The 15,707-nt window shown below is 61.3% G+C and overlaps 1 protein-coding gene across 1 annotated transcript; it reads left to right on the top strand.

The window, feature by feature from the left end:
* Nucleotides 1-14,049: 14,049 nt before the first annotated feature.
* Nucleotides 14,050-14,867, top strand: HES5 (hes family bHLH transcription factor 5). The gene is made up of 3 exons (XM_065938386.1): nt 14,050-14,103; nt 14,195-14,360; nt 14,544-14,867. Exons 1-3 carry the CDS (start codon nt 14,050-14,052, stop codon nt 14,819-14,821), a joined length of 498 nt encoding a protein of 165 aa, XP_065794458.1. The 3' UTR covers nt 14,822-14,867.
* The last annotated feature ends 840 nt before the right edge of the window (nt 14,868-15,707 follow it).

Genomic DNA, 15,707 nt, shown 5'->3' on the forward strand with positions numbered 1-15,707 from the left:
AGGACGGACGCAAAGCGCACCAGGGATGGTACCACCGCCATCTCCAGCACGTCCCTTCCCCGGCTCCGACCTGACAGCGCCGGGCAAACTGCTCGAACAGGAGGGAGAACAGAGCGGTAGCGCGAGGCGTCCGCTGGACCCTGCAGGAACCCCCAGGGACGCCCTGAGCTGCAGTCTCACCAGACCCGGATCAGGGTTCACTCTGGGGGTACTCACGGGGTCACGCCAAGGGCTAGGGCGCCCGGTGCAGGAGGGCGGCAGGAAGGCGGCAGTGGCGGTGCTTTTATGGGACCGGGTTGGGACGAGGGTAGAGGGCCCAAGGGCAGGGGGCCCAAGGGCAGGCACGCTTCCCCACCTCCCCCATGCTCACTCAGCAGCCAATCGGAGGCCGGAGTTGGACGAAGCTCGACGCCAGAGGCCGCTGGCTGGGATAAGGAAGTGCCTCCGCCCCCAGCAGGTGGGGGTGTGGGCGGGGCGCTGGGGGACACGTGGGCCCAAGCTGGATATCTCTGCTCCTGATACCAGTCCTCAAAGCCGCATGGCCCGGCCCCCAGCGGCAGCAGCCTTGCAGGACTCAGGACCAGGCAAAGTGTCCCTCCCTGGGGTCTTGGCATACGGATCAGTTCCTTCCCAGACACTGAGGACAGGCGTCCCCAGTGGCCACATTCTGGTCACTGTCTGTCCACTGGTGACACATTTGGTCCCTCCTATGAACCTCTCCAGTGGCTCACACCTGACCAGGAGCTCTCCCAGTCAGGGGACCTTCTGGAGAAGGCCATCCTCACTGGGCAGCAATTGGTGCAGGGTCCCCCAAATGTGGAGCCCCATGGAGACATGGCCTGAATCAGAAAAGGGTCCTACCAGCTGGGCTGCTCTGAGAGGCCATTGCCTCTGCCCCCAGGAGTTCCCACACTCCTCCTTGCTTTTGAGAAGCCAGCCTCCAGCTGCCACCTCCTCCAGGAAGCTCCCCTGGCTTCCCCAGACTGGTCCTTGTCTGATGTGCTCTGGGCAGTTAATTCCTGAGGCCAGGTACCCTGCCTCCCCTCCTCCCTTACCCCACCCCCTGCTTCCTCCAGGACTTGGTATTTTGAAACATCTGAATTTAGGGGGCTCTCACACCAGCCCAGGGAAGTGGCAGTGCTATCCCCCATCTCAGATGAGGAAGCTGAGGTCAAGGTGGAGGCTGCGCCCAGCCTTCTGTCTTCACCATGTCTCCCTCTTGTCACCTACATGGTGTGGCAGAATGGGATTGGGGCAGGTGAGGGTGTCTAAGTAAAAAGGAGGTGAGAGCAGCAAGGCAGCGTGCCAGCGGGTGATGGGTGACCTGAGGCCAGCGGGGGAGTGGGAGAGGGCAGCCCGGTGGCGAGGCAGGCACGGCAGTGGGAGTGTGCCAGTCTGAGGGAGGAGGTCAAGGATGAGTGACAGGCCCGAGAACCATGCCAGCTTCCAGCAGGGGGAGGGGAGGGGCGGGTGGCTGGCCTGGTGGCCCCATAGGGCTCTCCCAAGTTCCCAGGCCCAGGGACCTCCCAGCCCCCGGTGGTCAGTGGGCAGGCACCACCCCCATGGTCATGAGCTCTGCCTGGGGGTGGCCAGGTAGGCTGCACTGCGCCTCTGCTCACCCCGCCCGCAGCCGGGCCCTGAAAGGCTGGGAGCCTTTTGTGGGAGAGCAGCTGGCGGCCGGCCTTTATGTGGGGCTGTGGGAAAGTCCGCGGCCAGCCTCTCACAGCCTCTCAAAGGCAGGGATTATCTCGGGGCCTGCAGGACACCCTCTCAAGGACATCCCTCCCAGCGGGGGTGGGGGCAGGGCGCCTCCGCAGAGGTCCTGTCCGCTAAGCCCTGGCCCCACAGCCCCTTGGACAGGAAGGATCCCTGAGCGGGGGGAAACCCTGACGCCCCGCTCCCTGCCCCCCGCCGTCCAGCTGCCAGGCTCAGAACCGCCTGCCACGTGAGGTGGAGTTTTCAGGGAGCCCCCCACCCTGCCCCTCGGGGCTCTCCCCTCGGATTTGTCCAGGTCTCTGGCCCATCAGGGGCTGGTCAGCAGAAGGGTATGCTTGGGGCTGTGCCCACCCTGGGCTGACTCAGGGCAGGCCCAGGGTGGAGGTCAGGGGGCCTGAATGGAGAGAGTGGGGCTCACTTACTTAGCGCCTATGGCATGCAGACTGAGCAGGACATGTGGCTTCTCCCTGGAATTGCTTGGAATCCTGAGACGGAGGCAGGCCCACCTGTGCTCTACTGGACAGAGAACAGACCAGCCCCACTACTGCTGAGGTCACGTCATCCTGGGTGCTCCTTGGCCCTGCACCTGGCCTTTTCCTGTTCCATCAGGTGGTTTTCATGTGGCCCAGATGTGGGCAGGGATCACCAACCCAAGAAATGGAACCAAGTGGAGTGGGTGGGAACAAAGGCATTAGTACCAGCAGTGCCTACATGGCCACCTGAATACTCTGCATTTATCCCCTCCCTTCGTCCTCAACATGGTCCTGCGGTGGACTGTTGTTAGTCCCATTTTACAGATGAAGAAACTGAGGTCTACTACTAGTGGTAGTAGTAGTCGCAGTGCCTGGGTTTGAGTCCTGAGCCCACAGCCCTGTCCTGAGGCCATGCTGCCCCCAGAGGCTCTCTGATGGGTGCATCCAAAGGGTAGCAATCCTAAGGGCTGGGGAGGGGAGGCAGACATCCCCCTTGCCCCCTCGTCATCCTAGCAGTGCCAGGCTGGGGCATGCATGGGACACCCTGGGGGCTGTGGGACAGGAAGGTGACGCCAGGCCAGATGTGTGGCCTTCCAGCCACTGCTGCTTCCTCAACCTTCAAAGGCAGCCTGGGGCCCCGCCCTGCTGGGACGACTGCTCCCCAGATGGCCTCTGGGTCCGCAGCCCCGCACACAAAGCCCGGCAGCCCTTGTGAATGAGTTTGTCGCCGGGCACGCGCCTTTTGTGCTGGATGAATGTCCCCAACAGGGGGCGGGGTGTGGGAAGCCACCCGGAGCGGGCCTCCCACCCAAATTCCCGCGGACTGGGGGTGGGCAGGGCTGCGGGGCGGCTGCTCAGAAAAAGCCCCACCCAAGAGCCGGCATCAAGCTTGGGCAGCACAGGCCCCCTGTCCACAGGCCCCCCGGCTTTCTCAAGTAGCATTCAACTAAGGGGGTCCACAGGGCCAGCGAGACCACTGGGGTTCCCTCTGTCTTGTTCCACACACAGGGAAACCGAGGAGCTCCAGGGTAGGTGGCAGCTGCCCCATGGGGCCCAGAGCTACTGGGTGAACCCAGGGGGTCGCCAGCTGGACACCTGTGATTGAGACCAGGAGCCGTCTGAGTCCCAGAGGCTAGAGGCGGGACACCGAAGATGGGGTCATTGCCAGACCTAGGGACAACCAGAGAAGGGAGCCCTCACCTCTACCTGAGCGGAGACCCCATGGCCAGGCTCTGGGCACTCTGCCTGGCATTTAACCACCACTTTAAGTAGCTGGGAGTGGGCAGGCTTGATTTTGCCCCCTCCACTAAACTTTTGGCTTAGTGGAGCCCAAGACTGGTTTGGCCACACTTGCCTTCACCTGTGAACCGGGCATCGTGTTCCCTGCCCCACTGAGTGGGTCCAAGGAGACTCCCCAGCCCAGTGGCTCAGGGAGTGTGCCCTGGGCCACTGCTGAGCCTCATTGAGGGGCCCCCTCAATGGGCTGGAAGCCTGGAGCCCCTGGCATTGGGCTCTGATTGCCAGTTATAACGTTGGGTCTGCAGGAGGTGGGGGCCAGCAGGTACCCACAGGGAATGCTGATGAAGTAGTTTGGCATCAGGACAGGGGTCCTGTGGGGGCAATGGGAAGGAACTGAGGGTCCAGGGATCAGGGAGGAATGACCAAGAAGGATGTGGAGCCTCACATCTGTGATCCCCATAATACCTGGGAGCAGAGGGTCCCGGCTGGGACAGTCCCTACAGAGCTGGATTCTTTTCTTCTTTCAGTCATCATAGGGTAGGGGGATAGGGCTGGGTCAGCCCAGTGAGGCAAAGAGAACGGATTTCCAAACTCAGTGCCCCAGAATTGCAGGTCTCCTTGGCATCCCCCCATAATTGATCCAACATCAGGCAGGCCCCAATGGGCCTGCCCAAAGCCCCCTTCCTCTGAGCTGCTGCCCCCTGTATTTCCCATCCCTCAAGCCCCCAGTGACCTAAGCACAAGGCAGGCGAGCGCCTTACAGATCAGCAAGACCAATCCAACCATCAGTGGGGACACTGAGGCCCAGGTCTGGGCTGCCAGTGGAGGAAGGGGTTGGGACAAGCCAGCCTAGGGCCCCCAGTGAGCCCATGGGGACAGCCATGTGAAAACTAACTTTAGCCCGGGCAGGGGGCATGGGGTGGAGCTGGGTGCTTTTAGCACAATACGGATCTTCTCTGTGGTGCACAACAGCACCTGTACTGGGGGGCATGGACTCCTCCCAATGGCTATGAAGGGGAAGATCCCCCCCAGGCAGTGGAAGACATGCAAGTGGGGTCTAGGAGCTGAGTGACCACCGTGGTGCTTTCTGCTGCCCCATCTGCCCTAACCCAGGGTCCAGTCTGGTCTTAGCCACAAACTGGGCCTCAGTTTGCTTACCTGTACAATGGGCATGAGGGCTTCCCAGGTGGCACTAGTGGTAAAGAATCTGCCTGCCAATGCAGGAGACTTAAGAGACTGAAATTCGATCCCTGGTGTGATCCCTGAATCAGGAAAATCCCCTGAAGGAGGGCATGGCAACCCACTCTAGTATTCTTGCCTGGAGAATCCCATGGACAGAGGAACCTGGCACTCACAGTGGCCATGAAAACCCTCACCCTCAGCAAGGTGTCCCCTCTGAGTGGAGCTCCCACACCAGCCCCAGAAGCAAGAGGGATGGAGTGGGTGGGCAAGACCTATCCCTGAGCTGGGGCTGGGGGAGCAGGTAAGAATAGCAGTTAACACAGCAACCGTGTGGTGGGTGCTGTTCCTGACTGCAGGTGAGCGAACCTGCCCTACAGTAAATATGTCAGGGTTTAGGGGTCTGTGGTTCACCCACTCAGGTCTGCCTCCATCCAGGAGAACAGCACTCCTCATATTAATAGCAGAGGGATCGCCTGGCTGTGGTCCAGTAATATATTATTTCTGGATGCTGAAATTTGAATTTCATCTCATTTTCACGTGTCTCAAAATATTTTTCTTCTTCGGATGTTTTTTTCAAGGATTTAAACATGTAACAGCGCTCTTCTCGGAAGGCATGAAAATGGTGGAAGGCCGCGACCCGCCCCTGTGCAGCACTCCAAAACCTAGTAGGTGGGCGCAGGCATCCTCCCTGCTTTACAGATGAGGAAACTGAGGCACGGTAGGGTTCAGGCTACCCGGTAAGGGCCGCCAGGAGTCTTCCCGCCCAGCCCGGCCCGCGAGCTCTCCACGGGCGTGAGCAGCCCCGCGGGAGCTCCGTGCGTGCCCATCGGTGCCCCTCCCCGCGGGCGGGCTGTGGGTCCGCACTGCCCGGCGGTTCCCACACTGCGCGGCGGCCGCGGAAGCGTGCCTGCTCCCCCCGCCCCCAGCCTCCCGGCGGCATTAGCGACGGGGTCTGCCCCTGAATGAATGAGGGCGGCCGCGGGGGGGCGAGGGGGGGCAACTCCCAAAAGACCATCTGGCTCCGCGTTATAATAGAGCAATAAAGGGCTTGTCTGCCTTTCAGAGGTTGGGAACGAGCTGCTCTCTGACACCGCGGGGTTTTTAACCAGCTGGGGACAGCGACCTGGCCCTGCCCTGGCCTCGTGGGGCGGGGGCGGGGCGCGGCCACGTGGGCCCGCGCGGCCCCTAATCCCTAGGCGCCGTGAGACGCGCGGCTCCCGCGCTTTCCCACCGCCCACCTCCACGCGTCCCTGTGGGCACCCCCTGTTCCCCCCTCCCCCCCACCACCACCACCTTACACCTGGAAAACTGAAGCCCAGGAAGTAGGGGCTGATGGAGCCTCGGGTATGTGCTCCTGTCTGCCAAGTCTGCCGGGCAGTTCTTTTGGGAACCTGGGGCCTGTTTGGTCCGCAAAATCCGGGGGAGGGGGCCCCCAAATCTACAGTCCCTGGCTGACCCCCCACCCCCTCATGGAATGCAGGGGTCCCTCAGATCTCTGGACACCTACCTTGCTTCAACCCCAGGATAGAGCATAACCTTGATGAGATGAGAAAAGGGGGTAAGGGGTGGGGGAGGCCAGGCAGCCATCCAAGGGCAACTTCTGGGGAGGGTCCAAGCTCTGGGATTCCAGAATCTGATCCAGTTGTCAGGTTTATGACCTGGCCCAGCCCCCCTTTGGCCACCCTCAGTTAGCTCCAGCAACCTGGAGCCAGTCCCCTGCCTCAGGTGGTCTTGGCAGAGAAAGCCCATCTTATTTAGAAAGCCCTAAATCGAGGCACAGAAGGCAAGAGCAGAGCCCAGCCTCGGCCTGGACGCACTCTGTCCCCATCCTGCCCAGTCCCTCCTCCCCCAAAACCAGCTCCCCTCAGCGTACTACTGAAATGCCAAAGGGAAGGAGACCATCTTCTGGGTGGTGAGGGGTGGGGGATCTGTGTCTACACAGGCAGGGGCAGTACAGACACTGGGAGCTGGCTGCAGAGTTGCCCCACCACAGGATGGGCAACTTGGTCCCACCCAGCACCCGGAGTGAGAGCCGAGAAGGGCATTGTCTGTGCCCCCAGCAGTGCCCCTGGAAACCACCCCACTTTGGATGGGGGTCTCAGTGGTTCTCTGGGCACCCAGCCTGGAGAACTTTGAGCCTGGGGCTGAGAGCCTGACCCCCAGAAGCAGGTTTGGGCAGGGGCTCTGCGGCCTTAGGGCACAGGAGTGAAACTAGCAGGAGCGAAGGGTGGGTAGAGAGGAGTGCAGAAGACAAAGCTGCCAGCTCCTGCTTCAGCCCCTGGAGCTGCCACCTCCTCTGACCTGTGGGCAGGAGGAGCTGCACGGTCCTGGCTGTCTGGCTCAGTCTGCGGCCTTGGGTCAGACCCCTCCTCTTTTGAAGCCTCAGTTTCCTCATCTGTGCAATGGACATGATAATAATCATCCTTGGATCCCAGAGTTAGATGCCAAGCCTATCCTCTGGGACTCAGCATGCGGTGGGCGCTCAGGAAATGCCAGCTTTACTTTAGTGCCCTGTGAGCTGGGGTGGCCCAGCCTCCAGTCAAAAGGTTGACTGGAGGAGGAGATGTGGAGAGAGTATGGCAGACGGCCCCCACTTCCTGAATCACCCCCTGCAGCCTGCTTTCTGTCCTGGAGCAAAAGGGGGTACCCTTGGAATCCCTGCCCAGCAGCACCCAGAATTGGCCAAGAAGCTGTCTGTGGAACCCCAACTGCCCTGGGGAGAGGGCTGGGGGCCCCCTTTCTGCAACCTGGCCTCTATTATGGGGGCTCCAGGCTGAGGGACAGGAGGAGGCATCTGTGTGCCCCGTCCACCCCGGGCCTCGGGTTTCCTGCTGTTTGAAAGCATCTCCTGGCCCGCCATCCCCGGACTTCCAGTCTACCTCCCGGGTCCAGCATAACCTGGGAGCACTGGTCCTGAGCTCTGAGTGTCGTGCTTGGAGAGAGGACCCTCCCCAGTCACCCTGAACCCTCAGCCCCTTCTGGGCTCGGGGGGCTGGCTGACCCGCCATGTGGCCCGGCACCACGGCCCAGCCCAAGGTAGGGTGGTGGTGGACCATGGCACTCTCAACACCTCAGTTTCTCCTGTGAGACGGGGATAATCTTTCCTGCCTCTAAATGTTGCTGCAGGCCTGGGTGAGGCATGGTGCTGCCCTGGGGAGGGCACCGACCCCCGGACAGTTGAGGTCGCGGGTTGCTAACAGACAAGGTCTTCCCACACCCACCCGGAGCCCCGAGTTCACCTGCTTCAGGAGGGGGCACCCAGAGTAGCCCAATTTGGGTCCTCCTCCAGTTGGGGCCCCTAATGCCAAGCCGCAGGAGGGAGGAGAGGACGCCTGAGGTGCGTACACACACTGACCCACCAAGGGAAGCGAGCCAGGCTGAGGGGCTGGGGGCAGTGCCAGGCCCTTTACCTCCAGACCCGAGGCATGGGTGCACATCCATGGGTGTGCATGCCAGGGCACACATGCATGTCACACACATGGGAAAGCCTCCTCCAGCCAGACCTGGAGACTTCCCATCCCTGCTTTGGCTCACCCCCAAGTCCGTATCCTCCCAATCTCTTTACCTGGATAAAGCTTCTCAGAATTCCTTACCAGGCACACAGCCAGTCTCCCTTCAAGGACCTCCTTGGGCACCGCCTCCTCCAGGAAGTCCTCCCTTGGTACCCACACCTTTCTCTTCAGCCCTCTAAATCCAGGGCTCTTCTGAAAAATGTCAGTGTCTCAAGCTTTTCCCAAGACGCCCCATGTTCCCTGGGGCCCTGAGCGAGCCTAAATGTACCTGTTTAGAAATTATACAAGCAGCTGATGCTCCTTCCAGAAAATCTGAAGAAAGCAGACAGAAGAAAAACTAAGTTTCTGACCCCAAACTCTCAGCATTTGGGAAGCTTCTCCCCACCTCTCTGCTAATGTCAGGTGGACATTCTTTCTTCCCTGTAATTCCATGGTGGGCTAACTACTCCCTCAAAGTGACCTCCTACGTGTAAGCTCTCCCAACCCAATTTTTGCCCCGCCCCAGCCCCAGGACAGGGGCCAGGCCTCAGTCCCCTCTCGGGCCAGGTGCATCATCCAGGTGTCTGCTGACCCAGGGAAGGAGAGGGAAGCATCCACAGTGGGAAGAGGGGAGAAGAGCCCTCTCTCACACCCAGTTCTCTGGTCTGCTTCTGGGGGTGCGGGGAGCTAGGGTGGAAGAGAGCAGACAGTGGAGGGCCCCAGAGCACTCCTCCCCCAGAGCGCCTCCACCGCAGTGCAGCCACGTAGCCAGGGGTTCCCACACTCTGGACCCTCCGCCTTCAAGCCACAAAGGCAGCCCGCGTGCCTCGCAGCCTGCCTGGGAGCTGCGGCCGCCCTTTGTCCAGAGTCCTGGCCACCCGCCATCTGGAGCGTGGCTCCAGCCAGGGGATCCAGGGAGCGATCAATGTGCCCCCTCGCACACACCCGGGGGTAAGGGAGGGGGACGCATGTTGGCCTTCCCCCGTCCCATCTCCACAGCAGGCTCCACTCAGGTCCGCACCCCAGGCCCCCAGCCCTGACTCTGCACTCCTTCCCCTCCCCAACCCCAACTCCACAGGTCCAAGTCCCAGCTCCCACCCTCACCCTCCTTGTGGCCTCAGCAACCTCTCGGTGTGCCTGTGGGCTCTCCCCGCCTCGTACCTAGTAATAAATGCTCAAAAATGTGGAATCACCACCATCACCATCATGTTAGCTGTCCCTGAGTTCATGGGACCGTGGGCAAGATTTAACCTCTGTGACCCCCTGATTGCTGCCTGTCAAACAGGGAAGGGACAGTCCCCTCCCTGGGCAGTCCTAAGAAGGCAAATTTTTGTTCCTTGTGTGGTGCTTAGTAGATCCTGAAAAACTGAAACTCTTATCCCCATCCAGCTCCACTTGGATCCCCATAGAGAGACCCCAATGCCCTTCCCACCCCTCGACAGACTCAAGAGCCTGCAGGCTCTGGCCATCCAGGGCCCTCAGGGGCCTGCCTGACTGGGGGTGACTCTGAGTGGCAGCCTTGTCCCTTCACACTTGGGGAGATGAGCCAGGTGCCTCCCTGCTGTCCTGGGTGCTCCCTCAGGGGTCATAGCAGGTGGTCCAGGTGGTGATGGAGGGCTGGCTGGGGACTCGCTGGAAGCCACTAGACAGTAGGAGGCAGCACAGCGCTTGCTGCATTTGGATGGGCCCAGGGCGAGGGCCATGGCACAGAACACTCCCAGGGGGCACCCATCTCTGCCCTGTGCACAGCCTGGGGTCCTTGTGGTGGCCCTGGATGTGGGGGCACCACTGTGGATTGTGGAGTCCCTGCTTTCCCAGAAGGCCAGCCTTGCTTCTTACCTGCCCCAGCCTGCCCACTCCCCACACGCCAAGGAGGAAACCCTCCTGTACCTGAGACACTGGGGGTTCATACAGCCCTGTGGACGGCACAACCTGTTAGGGAATCTGGCTCCAGGCAGGGTGGAGGGGCAGTCTGGAGCTGGACAGAGGCCAATGGGTATGGCAGTGTCCCCTCCAGACCAGTCCTGCCTGCAGGGGACTGGGAGGTCCGGGGCAGAGTCGCCTGGGGCCAAATACAAGGCTGGGCAGGAGTGAATGTGTGGCTCTTCATCATGGAGTCCTCCTTGTTTATATATATTTTAAAACTGTGGTAAAGTACACATAACATTAGAGTACCATCTCAACCATTTTTAAGTGCACAGCTCAGTGGCATTGAGGACATTCACGTTGTTGTGCAGTTGTCCCCATGTCTCCAGAATGTTCTCACCTTCCCAAATCAAAGCGCCATCCTCATCAAACACTCCCCACCCCTTCCCCCTCCCCCGGCCCCCACACTCCTACTTTGTGTCTCTGTGCCTTTGACTCCTCCAGGGACCTCAGAGAAGTGGAATCACATAGGATGTGTCCTCCTGTGTCTGGTTCATTTCACTCAGCTTCGTGTCCTAATGTCCATCCACATTGTAACAGGTGTCAGGACCTCCTCCCTGTTTAAGGCTGGATCATATTCTGTCATATAGATGAACCACATTTAGCTTATCCATTCATCCATTGATGGACACAGGTTGTTTCTATCTCTTGGTAATTGTGAATATGCTGCTGTGAACGTGTGTGTTCAAGGGTTTCTTTGAGACCCCGTTTTCAATTATTTTGGGTACAGAGCACGAGTGGAATTGCCAGGTCATGTGGTGATTCTGTTTAACTTTGGAGGAACTGCCACACTGTTTTCCACACCGCTTGCACCATTTGCCTTCCCAACGAGAAGACCTCCCTGAACACAGGGAGCAAATGCCCCTGGAGCACGCCCTCCCCATGGTGCTATTGGCTTTGCAGTCAGCCTGGGAGGGGTGGACTTGGGGTGTGGGTTGTGGCCCTAGATTACTGAATTCTAACATAATCACCCCCAGCTAGTGTGTTTGGCCTGAGCCCCCACATCCACAGCAAGGTGTCTTAATGGTTGTTCCCACATACCCCACCCCAGACTTTTGTGCTCTTCAGGGTGGGGGCAAGACAAGCTCCCCTCTCTCTTCCCCAGCTGCTGGGGGCTGCCGAGGCCGAAGATCTGACCCCCTCCACACCGTGGGCTGCCTCTGCGCTAAGACTGCCAGCCAGGAGCAGCCCTGGGTTCTCCCCCTGCCCCCAAACCCTCCCTCCTTGGCAGCCCCCCCAGTCTGCTGGGCCACTCACCTCGGACGTGTGAGCCGGGAGCCCAGCGACTTTCCCACACTTTGGCCCCATTCACAGTGTTAAGCGGCCCACAAAGGCCAGGCGTGTGCCTCGGAGGCCGCGCTGCCATCTGGCCCACACGCGGGGAGGGAGCCAGCGAGCCTTTCATCCGGCCCGGCTGAGATTTAACACCATTCATTTCATATTTCCCACAACTCAAAATTGGATCAAAGCTGCTCCTGTCAGGGGGAAGGGGTGGAGGGAGGGAGGAGGCAGCTTCCCCATGGACCACCCGCCACCCTCACCTCCACCCCGGCCCACTGCAGGTGGGCATGCAGTTGGGGTGGTGGGGGCCGGACCACTTCTGCTGGCACGTGTCTCCTCTGGGCCAAAAGCTGGCTTGGGGGAGGCAGCCAGGGCAGGGCACACGCCCCCAGCCAACTGCCCCTCTGAAGCCAGGGGGGCAGGGGACAGGTCCCAACTTGGGTGCTGCTCTCAGTTCTGGGCAGGACTCTGGGGCGCCACTGCCAGCAGCTGGGCAGTCAGGCATACGTGGGCTACAGTCAGGGCCCACTCCTTACTCCTGCGTTCCCTTTTCCTGGCCAAGCTCCTCCTTGGCACCGGGTGCTGGGCTGGCAGGGTGTGGGAATGGGGACACAGGAGACTCAGCCACTCTGCTCTCCACCCACAACCTGGCCCCCAGGGAGTCCATAAGCAGGCCAGCCGCCCAGCATAAGCCCTACTTTGGCTGAGTGTCACCAGGTCCCCCTTGCAGCCTGTAGGAGCTACCAAATAGGCTGTGGAGCAAAGTACAGAGCACGTGTCCTCCGCACACCCACCCCCATTTTGCCCAGGTACTCTCTGCCCTTTGGCGTCAACCAGAAATGGCCAGATATCTGTGGCAGGGATCCCCCTGCTCAAAGAGGAGCCCAGGCCCAAGGCAGGAACCTCAGGGTCACCTGCCTCCCACAGCCAACCTGGGCCTGTGTCCCCTTCAGGAGAAGTGCTTCAGGGGAGAAGCAAGTGCCAAAGGGTGAAGTTGAGCTGCCTTCTATCTCGATCCAAAGTCACCTGATATTTCCACTCCCAGAGACCCTCACCTAATCCATCCCAGGGGTGACCAGGGGCTCTCAGGGCTGTCTTGGGCTGACTATGAGCCAAGCCTGCCCACTATCTTCCTGCTTCCTGGATGGGCCCCTCTCTGGGTCACCAAAGGCTTCCTGTGCTGTGGACTTCTTGAGCAGGTCCACCAAGCAGGCCACTCAAAGCTGCGAGTCCCTGCCAAGACCTTTGTTAGGGCCCTGTGATTCCCAGCCGCGCTCGGACGTGGCTGCTGTCCAGGGAACTGTGCTCCTGGATTTGAACTCCAGCTAATGCGCCCTGATGCCAACTGCTGGCTCCCAAGACTGAAGCCCTGCTACCCCTTGGACCTTCCTGGATCCTTCCCTGCCCCTAGAAGGCAGCCCCAGCCCCACCCCCTCGCTTAGTCCCTACAGAACGGGATTCCTGGCTGCAGAGAATCAGAGGACAGTGACTGTTCTGGGTGGAGGGGGGCTCCAAGCAGCCACTCCCCTAGGGACCCAGGGTAGGGCTGGCCCCCAAGTCATCACTGACCCTCAGCTGGACTGACCAGGGACCAGGATCAGTCATGGCACTAGTGGGTCTGAGCTGGTACAGCATTCATGTGGGCTCCAGGCAGGCCCTCATGTCTGCCTCCTGGCACCCCTTCCCCACCACTGGCAAAATGCTTAAGGACAGCAGACCTTAGAGGTGCCCCCAGGGCTGGAATAGGACAGCATGTGACTGAGGCTTTCCCCCCTGTCCCATGGGAGCAGTGACCACACACCTGTAAGGAGCATGCCTGGAGCCACTGTGACAGCCAGGGTCAGACTCCCATCCAGATGGGGGTGGAGTGGGGCCATGGTGGCCACCTGTTGGGTCAGAGCACCCCAGATGCTACAGCCTGATAAGCCTTAGCTCCCCAGAGGAGGGGGCACAGAAGCTCCTGGAAGGCATCTCAGGGACTCTGGCTCCCTGAAGTGACCCAAAGCCCAGCCTAGGAGGCGCAGCAGCCCCTTTTCCAGCTCTTAAGTCACATGTCCCAGGTGACAGCCTGGGGACTTGCCACATAGGCCAGTAGGTCTGATGCTGAGAGCCCCTCTTCCACCTGAGCAGAGGGAGGTGGCTGTGTCTGCTTCCTCCATTCCCCCTCCCCTGAGGGCAGCAGGTCCCTGCCTGGGAGGGTACCCAGCCATCTGGAAGCTGCCTCACTTGTACATTCTAGAGCTCTCTCCGTATCTGCGCTCCTGGCCTCTGCAAGCCAGCGGCGCAGAGTCGCTGGGGAGGGGGCTGTAGGGAGAGAAGGGGGCTGGGGAGGCGAGGGGCGGGGAGGGCGCCGCTCCTTCCTGCCCCCCGCCCTCGTCCCTGCGGCCTGGGAAAAGGCAGCATATTGAGGCGCAGGGCTCCCAGCATCAGGCCCCGGGATGCTAATGAGGGCGAGCGCGTTCCCACAGCCCGGACATTGTGCCGCGCGGCCCACCTGCTCCTCGGGGAGCGCCCATTGTGCCCGCGCCAATTCACAGGCAATTTAGCGTGCGCTAATGGGCCGGCGCCTTTGTGCGGCCCGCGCCGTCATTGGCCGCAGAGTGTGGGAACGGCCGCGGCACCCGGGCCCCAGGCGCCAGCCCGCCGCCCGCGCCTATATAGGGGCCGGGGTCCGCGCCAGCCCGGGACGCGCCTGCTCCGCCTCCTGCCGCCTTGCCGCCTCGCCTCTCCCCGCGCCAGGCATGGCTCCCAGCACCGTGGCCGTGGAGCTGCTCAGCCCCAAAGAGAAAAACCGAGTAAGTGCGCGGCCGGCTTGGTGCGCGGTCCCCGCGGCCCCCGCGCCAGCGTGGCCCGAGCCCGGCTGACGCCCCCTCCTCCCGCCTGCAGCTGCGGAAACCGGTGGTGGAGAAGATGCGCCGCGACCGCATCAACAGCAGCATCGAGCAGTTGAAGCTGCTGCTGGAGCAGGAGTTCGCGCGCCACCAGCCAAACTCCAAGCTGGAGAAGGCCGACATCCTGGAGATGGCCGTCAGTTACCTGAAACACAGCAAAGGTGAGCCGCCCTGCGTCCAGGAGTCGGGCCGCGCGACCGGCTCACCGCCGCCCCGCGCTCCCTGACCCCGTTCACCGGCGCCCCCCTCACCCTGCCCCCTTCCCTGCGCCCCCGGCCCAGTTGCCCGCTACCCCGCTCCCCGCACCCCCCGGCCCGGCTCACCGCGGCCCCCGTTCCCCGCAGCCTTCGCCGCCGCCGCCGCCGGCCCCAAGAGCTTGCACCAGGACTACAGCGAAGGCTACTCATGGTGCCTGCAGGAGGCCGTGCAGTTCCTGACGCTGCACGCGGCCAGCGACACGCAGATGAAGCTGCTGTACCATTTCCAGCGACCCCCGGCCGCGCCCGCCGTGCCCTCCAAGGAGCCCAAGGCGCCCAGCCCCACACCCGCGCCTGCCCCTGCCAAGGCCGCCGCTAACGCCACTGCGCGACAGCCCGCCTGTGGCCTCTGGCGGCCTTGGTGACCGCCGAGACCCGCGAGCGGCCGCCCAGCCCCGAGGACAAGAGGGCCTGGGCGTTCCTCTGGAGGTGGAAGAACCTTCCCATCGGCTGTGCGGCCTCAGGCTTGGATGCACCCCTTCTCCGGAAGGCTCTCTCTCCAGGCTGGCCGGCCAGCAGGAGAGTCATTCTCAGAGAATGTGTGCAGAGTCCTTGTCATTTAGGACAATCGGGCCCGTCTTCTGCCAAATGTCTGACCCTATGGGGTTGCTCTATGTTTGCATTTCCGCAAGTGACTTCTGGGAAGTCCCCACTGCTGGGGTTCTATGATATTTGTAGATGGCGGGGCTCGGCCAGCCGGCGCCCCGTGCTGTGCGTAGAGGGCTTTCTCAGATCCGGTGCTGCCGGGCCGCATTTGCCTTTTGTGAAGGCGGAACTCAAGGTGTATCCTCATAGGAAGGAAAGCGTCAGCCAGGATGGGCGTGGGGCTGGGCAGAGCCAGGCCGAAAGGCCCTACATCTGCTTGGTTGTCTGGTCGGGGCTCACAGTGGGCTGTGTGGGGCGGGTAGGGGTCTCCGCCGTGATCCTTAAAGGATTTCCGTGTGGGTGGGTGCACGTGGGCACGACTTTGTACTCAGAATTTGTACTCTTGGTCATGTGGGAACCACAGGACTGCTCTGCAGACTGATAATAAAATCCGACTGTTCAGCCCCCTCACGATCTGTCTCTGTGCCTCACACACGTCCTTGGCGGCCACCAGGCAGGCAGGTCGGCAGGGATGAAGGGGAGTAGGCACTATTATGATATATGCAGCCACAGGTGGGCGCTGTCCTTGCCAGTGACCCCGGACACCCAAAGAAGGGCTGGGCTCCGGCTGAGGAGGGAGGGAGGAGGGGAAGCAGAGTTGACCAT

Source organism: Muntiacus reevesi, chromosome 5, assembly GCF_963930625.1.
Source record: "Muntiacus reevesi chromosome 5, mMunRee1.1, whole genome shotgun sequence".
NCBI lineage: Eukaryota > Metazoa > Chordata > Mammalia > Artiodactyla > Cervidae > Muntiacus > Muntiacus reevesi.

What these genes read in the sequence shown, in the direction of transcription:
- HES5 (XM_065938386.1), top strand. Translation starts at nt 14,050, where the DNA reads ATGGCTCCCAGCACCGTGGCCGTGGAGCTGCTCAGCCCCAAAGAGAAA. An exon ending in GCCCCAAAGAGAAAAACCGA is followed by an intron (nt 14,104 to 14,194) that starts GTAAGTGCGCGG and finishes TCCCGCCTGCAG; the next exon opens with CTGCGGAAACCGGTGGTGGA. An exon ending in TTACCTGAAACACAGCAAAG is followed by an intron (nt 14,361 to 14,543) that starts GTGAGCCGCCCT and finishes CGTTCCCCGCAG; the next exon opens with CCTTCGCCGCCGCCGCCGCC.